At 40.7% G+C, this 6,868-nt stretch overlaps 1 protein-coding gene across 2 annotated transcripts in view; it reads right to left on the bottom strand.

Annotated features, from left to right (window-relative positions):
• Positions 1-408: 408 nt before the first annotated feature.
• The window catches only part of LOC109473391 (sodium-dependent glucose transporter 1A-like), an 8,963-nt gene continuing 2,503 nt past the window's right edge, over positions 409-6,868 (bottom strand). For both annotated transcript variants that reach the window (XM_019773261.1, XM_019773253.1), the window contains exons 2-6: positions 6,551-6,768; positions 5,770-5,965; positions 5,058-5,147; positions 2,891-4,692; positions 409-1,806 (exon numbers count right to left, since the gene is read on the bottom strand). In XM_019773261.1, the coding sequence (XP_019628820.1) occupies positions 1,738-1,806; positions 2,891-4,692; positions 5,058-5,147; positions 5,770-5,965; positions 6,551-6,754 (2,361 nt within the window). In that variant the 5' untranslated portion in view covers positions 6,755-6,768 and the 3' untranslated portion in view covers positions 409-1,737. The remainder of the gene's footprint in view (positions 1,807-2,890; positions 4,693-5,057; positions 5,148-5,769; positions 5,966-6,550; positions 6,769-6,868) is intronic.

Here is a 6,868-nt window from a genome sequence, read left to right as displayed (position 1 = left end):
TTTACCTGTGTGTGGATGGTGTTCAACACCAAGGACAGGTATGTTTACCTGTGTGTGGATGGTGTTCAACACCAAGGACAGGTATGTTTGCCTGTGTGTGGATGGTGTTCAACACCAAGGTCAGGCATGTTTGCCTGTGTGTGGATGGTGTTCAACACCAAGGACAGGTATGTTTACCTGTGTGTGGATGGTGTTCAGCACTAAGGTCAGGCATGTTTGCATGTGTGTGGATGGTGTTCAGCACTAAGGTCAGGCATGTTTACCTGTGTGTGGATGGTGTTCAGCACCAAGGACAGGTATGTTTGCATGTGTGTTGATGGTGTTCAGCACTAAGGTCAGGCATGTTTACCTGTGTGTGGATGGTGTTCAACACCAAGGACAGGTATGTTTACCTGTGTGTAAATGGTGTTCAGCACTAAGGTCAGGCATGTTTGCATGTGTGTGGATGGTGTTCATCACCAAGGACAGGTTTGTTTGTCCTAGATGTGTGTGTGTTTGGCGTTCAGCATAAGTTTCGGGAAATAGAATAATTACTTGTGTATATAGTCACACCCTGGTTCCCATAAAAATTTCCAAATCTTCCCGTCCATGTGTCATCCAATGGACCTGTACTCATCCATAAGAGTACTTTCTACATTGTACATGTAATTCAAAGTACTAACCTTTGATTGCAAAATACCCATTGGCAACTAGATTTCACCCTTAAATTCAAGAGTTAAATAGATATATCGGTGGAAAAAAATTGATAATGACAGAGAGATTTGTTGGCTACCGGTACTTTTTTTTTTGAGATAATATTCTTCAAGTTGATGCATTAATTTTTCATTCAGACAAGCAACTTGAATGATCATTATAGGAAGGAATTTCTGTTGTTTTCACCAATGCAACATATTCAAATAATATGCTCTATACTTTTTAGCACCATTGCTCTTCATCATAATAAATTATCATACAGTGTAAAAGAATTCATCAATATTTTCTAAAAAATGAGAAACGTTTATGCATTTGTTTGCAATGTTGGCTTTTCGTGTCATACATAATACATGTACACACATCATGTACATGTATATTTCTAATTTTCCTTCCTTATGTTCACTTTGACCTGAGGTTACTGAGATTATCAAGACAGGTCCAACTCCAAATAATTTTATGAAAATTCGTTGTTACTCTCCTTCAGCTGGCTTCAACTGTTTCTTGCTTCAATAACCTTACATTAGGCCTCATCCTACACATTTGTGAACAGGATTCTATCTACAGGTATGGTACAGTCAAACTTGCCCAAGCAACCACCTCTAGAGGCTGACAATCTGACCATGATGACCATTTCTGGGTCACAATTTTTTCCCAATAGACACCAACCTGACTACCACTGCCACGATTTGAGACCGTCACTGCACATGCATGGCCCCATCTCTGACTATCATGACTGTATAATTTTCAAGTGTTGGCTGAAAACGTTTTTTGATGATAACTACCTGGTAGTGAGAAATCCTGATGGACTTCAACAGCATGTCAGTCTTTGCACTTAGTCTTGTAAAATGTCTCTGAGTCTGACTGGGTCACTTTGGATCACATTGGGACAGTTTATTGCGAAATAGGTGGAAAAATAGTTGCAGTTTTGTCAACATGCTTTGTGTAGAAAGCTAAGAAGACCACTCAGTCTGCATGTCTTAGACAAGTTTGACTGTACCTACAATCTTATCTTAATGAGGAAACCTTCTTCACAGCTAACCCAGATCAGTCCTTCTTGTCTCCCTTTCCCTGCAGGATCTTGCCAGCAGGCGTGCTCCGTAACTGCTCTGTGATCTGTGAAACAAGGAAATAAACTTTACTTCCTTCATGCAATGCTGCTTTAAATTTGTGTATATGTGAAATTGCAAAATAAAAACTACTAAAAAATACATTTTATTCATAGTTTAACTATGAATAAAATAGATTAATAATCTAAGTAATATGCAAACTATTTACTAAAGTGAACTCCTTTATAGTAATGCACTAACTAATACTGTTAAGTTATAATTGTGCAATTTTATATTGGCAATTTTTACCCGAAAACCTTGAAAGCTCCTAAAATTTGGAACCAGAAATAGAATACACACAATAATTATAGGAATTTTTTCCTTCATTATTAATATCATGTTTTATCAATTTAGTAATTTAAAGTAGTAAATAATTAATTACCTGCTCAGGGTAAAATTGCGATACTTTCTACACAAAACTTAACATTAAATTAGGACTGACTACTTATTACCAACCTGAAAGTGATTTGGTCAAGACATTATAAGTCTTGGAGCTCATAAAATGACTGGTTTTGATAGTCAGCAGACAAAAGACACTGATGTATACAGGTATAAGGTAGTGGTGCGCGCTAGGCCTGGCCCTGTCATGGTCCACTGTCTGGATCTAGTATAACTATGTTTAGTAACGTTACATGTAATTACTCTGAGTGTTTGAAAGAAAAGTTAGGCCACACCAATTTGATTTGTTGTTTCTCGGATTTTTTCAGAAAAATATGAAGCGACAGGAAAAAAAAAAAAACAGGCCAAGGCACCCCATGATAGCTGGAAATAAAACCCCGATAAAAAAGCCTAAAAACACGCTAAAAATACCCCCAAAACCCAAACCTCTGCTTGGAGAGTAATTAAGACAATAGATTTTGAACTTTTAATGAAACAAAATTACATTGTTACATTGAAAAACTAGTAAGAAAAGGACTTTCTTCAACCGTTGGGGTCAAAATATGTCTTTCATTGAGCATTTTGCAGTTGATACAGAACCAAAAAAAGATTTTTTTTTTCAAATCTGAAAAAGTGGACAGGGCAGTCCGAGAAACAACGAATTAAATTGGTGTGGCCTTATGGGAAATAGATGTTAAACATGAATGTGTTACCTTTTGCAGCGGTGTTTCTCCTTCCTCCACTATCTGTACTGGAGCCATCTCTATCACATCCATCTTCACGTCATCCTCATCTTCTGTCCAGAGGAAGTTTGGGGGAGGGAGGGCGTATTTCTCCCCTCGACTGGACACCAGCCACTGCAGGGCCACAAACAGGACGTTGGCGAGCACCGAGCCACCGAGGGAGAAGTACATCAGCCACATTGGACTCCTCTCAAACATGGTCCCCACCAGTACAGGCATCACCATCTCACCAAAGGAAGCCCCGACCACAAACACTGCTGCAGCCTTGCCTGTCACGTGGATGTAACGCTCCGCCCAGGAGATGGCAGAAGGAAAGACTGTCGATATCGAGCCGCCAAAAATCCCTGTGGCCACAAACAACAATGTCCTGTTGTGTTCTGCGTACACACAGAGTCCAAGGGAAGACACTATAGCTCCGACCAGGTTAAGCAATAAGATGACTTTGACAGACAGGCACTTTGTTGTGAAGATGGCCGTGCCACGTACAAGGGAGAATGTCCCCCAAAACAGGGTGTTCAGTCCCACTGCATCATCTTTAGACAGATGGAGCTTGCTCTTGGTTCCAAAGCTGAATATGAAAGACCCATAAGCCACCTCCACTCCGACGTAGATGAAAAAGAAGAAGAAGAGCAGAACCAGGACTTTGACGGTGAAGGCTCTGTCTGGTTCAGAGGCACCGTGTGGAACCTGCTGTCCACCCAGAAACTTGTAGGAGCTGGTGCAGTAAAACACCATGAATGTTATACCAACAAGAAACTGGAACACCCCAACAATCAAATACGCCCATCGTATGGGGCTCAACTTGGACATTTCTGACATGATGGACTGAACGAGTTCCTTGCCTTTCGTGTAGACAGCGTTAATCTTGTCAGGCACTGAGCTTGTGTGGGTAGTGTTCTGTTTCCCCTCAGGAGTGGTGCTTGTATCTCGTTTAGTTGTTTTTCCCATCAGTTGTTTGGTTGACAGTGGCTGACTGGTTGATGGCACATTTTTGTCTGGAGTCTCTTCATCTTCCAATGGACCTTGATTGTCGTGATGATGATGATGATGATGATGGTGATGTTGACTACTGTCAGGATCTCTTTCCGCTGCTGCAGTGTCGTCAGCACTGCCCTCCTGCTCCTCCAGAAATGGACTCTCCCTTCCATCAGAGAGGTTCTTCATCTGTTTCGGTTCCTCTTCACCAGATCCAACCTCCTCCGATCCACCCGTCAGCTCTCTCCTCCTGGGTTGATGAAGAACATTACCAGAAGCCAGGGTCTCAGATGTGAAGAGACCGTGGCTAGACATGTCGACGTTTTTTTCATGCTGGATATTTTTCCACCTTCCTGTCCAACTGATAGATGTACCCATCACCCCTGATTGCTTGTTCTTGGTATCCTTTTCACTGTTTGCTAAGTTTGTATCATAAGTTCTGTAGAAATTACTATTCCATTTGCTGGCAAGTCCAACGTCTTTGTTGCTGATTCCATTTTCAGGAAGAGTATCCAGCATTTGCTGCTGAGAGTCTAACTGTTGGGGGTATCTATTAACAGACTGGTCTATCTCCACACCAGACAGGTTGAGTACATGTCTCCTGTGCGGTGCGGCAGGCTGACTGCTGGGCTGTACAGTGGTGTTGATCAGGACAGAGCTGTTGCTGCTTGACAGGCTGATGAAGTTCTTGGCCAATAAGGGTGCAATGAATGCTCCCATGCCAAAACTGAAGTGTAGAGCCTGCATGTAAGGAGCTGATCTCTGTCCCCAAAGGTTCAAACACAGGACGTTGCCTCCTGTAAACACAGGAAAGGAAAAAGACGGCAGATATGAGCTCCAATGTCATTTAAAAGAGATGTAAAAAATAGTGCCAGAAAAAGCTGTAAGGAAAAGATGTCACAGTTTTAAGTAACTAAACTGACCCCTTGAAAAATATCTGCCAACCCTTAATTCATTTTTGGCTCAGATCAAAGAAGCCCCACAATCACTTGTTCAGATGTGACTGTAGAAAATCCTGCTTAAAATACTTTATTTACGACTACTTAGGAATGATAACTATTTTTAAACCTCTGATTGCACTTACATGTAGTACATGGCACAGATATTGTAAAATAAATTGTGACTCAGTACAATATATCTTAAGACAAAGGTTAACACATACCTGTGTCCAGGAAGCCCATTGCCACCCCTGTGAAGGAGATGAGTACACCCATGATGGACAGTCGTTTGGCCCAGGGTATCACAGCAAAGCCTGGGGCAAGAAGAATGTTTTATCTATATTATACATGTATACATTGTATAATCACTGAGTTACACACGGTGTCACATGCACTAAATATGTTTAGGATATTAAGTGGCATAACTTTTAAGTTTGATTTAAAAATCATTTCATCATACAATTTCATTTTTCTTCTTTTGTGAAACATGTTTTCAATTGCTTTTAACCAAAAAAAAAACAAGAACAAAAAAAAAACAAAGAGGGGTGATAAAAAATTTTGTGACACAGAAAAATCATTCTTGTACTCATCAGCAGTCAGATGTTTTTTTGGTTAGTATACATAATTAATATGATTTTTTTGCAACTTTTTGTCACATATTATCAACTCATTCTTTGGAAATTGGCCCCCTATATAGATATCACTAAAGTCTAACAAAAAGATAATCCTTACCTACCAAGCCTAATTTTTTCAGGACTGAAACAGGAAACATAACATTTTTTCCTAGGCCTAACACCTGAGAGATGAAACATTGTACAATGAGTTTTCCAACATTGACATTGAATATCAGTTGGATCACTAGAGATCGCCAAAGTCTAATAAAAAAAAGACCCTAACTTTTGTCAAGACTGAAACAGTTAACACAACATGTATTACCTATGGCGTTGAGGAGGAGACTCAGTCCCAGCAGCAGGTGTTGGTCGAACGTGTCAAACAGGACGCCTCCGACGGCAGACCCCACCAGGTACCCGACGGAGCGTGCCGTGAAGATGTAGGAGATGTGAGCAATGTCGGCGTGGACGTTAGCCGCCAGGTCCAGCAGGGTGGGACCGACCATGGCGATACACACCCCCTGCAAATAAACACATTTATGTCATTTTCCAGTGCATTTATTTATTCATTTTGGTTGAAGATACTGACAATGTAATATCATTTCTCGTAATTGATTGTGTATTTTTATTGTCCCAGAACTACCTGAAAAACAGGACAAATAACCTGAGTGTAACCTTCTGGTAAAATAAAAACATAAACTGATAAATTATACTTAGGCCACACCAATTTAATTTCTTGGTTAACGTATTTGCCCGCTCACATTTTTTTCTGATTTGCAAAAAAAAATTCAGAATCAACTGCAAACTGCTCACATTTTGCCGTGAACAGTTGAATACAGTCCTTTTCTTCCTAGTTATTACAGTTATTCCATCTTTCAATGCAGTGGTATCATTAAAAGTTCAAAATTCATTGTTTAAATTTTGAACCAGCCTGGTGTGTTGACTTCATGGCTCCTATCGTACCATTTTGGGCTGTAATAGGATGCCTAGGCCTGTTTTTATTTATTTATTTTTTTTGTCCCGTCCCGCTCCATTATTTTTCTAGAAAACTCCGTTAACCAAGAAATTAAATTGGTGTGGCCTAAATGGAAGAAGAAAAGATGTACCAATCCCAGGAAGGCTGCACACAGTGCGTATGTCCTGAGGTAGACTCCACCACAGCACCTCTCCCTGTCCTGACTCCTGCCCACAGGGACATTGTTGTTAGTGTGCCCTCCAGCCTCGCCGTCCCCACGAGAGTACACTGTCTGGTCCTCATCCGTCAGGTCTGCCTGGGGCAGCCGCTTGTACTTGGGCTTGGAACTTGGCATGATGCTGTCATGTTCTAATACAAAATAGACATTCGCATGAAAGTTCATCTGAGTTGGTAATAAATTACATTATGAAAAAAATTAAACTGTTCTCCAACTCAGTCTTCCTCAGCT

This window comes from Branchiostoma belcheri, unplaced genomic scaffold (genome assembly GCF_001625305.1).
Source record: "Branchiostoma belcheri isolate BF01 breed outbred unplaced genomic scaffold, Haploidv18h27 scaffold100, whole genome shotgun sequence".
NCBI classification, from domain to species: Eukaryota; Metazoa; Chordata; class Leptocardii; order Amphioxiformes; family Branchiostomatidae; genus Branchiostoma; species Branchiostoma belcheri.
The sequence above is the reverse complement of the archived record's forward strand: the minus strand, read 5'-3'. Positions and strand labels throughout refer to the sequence as shown.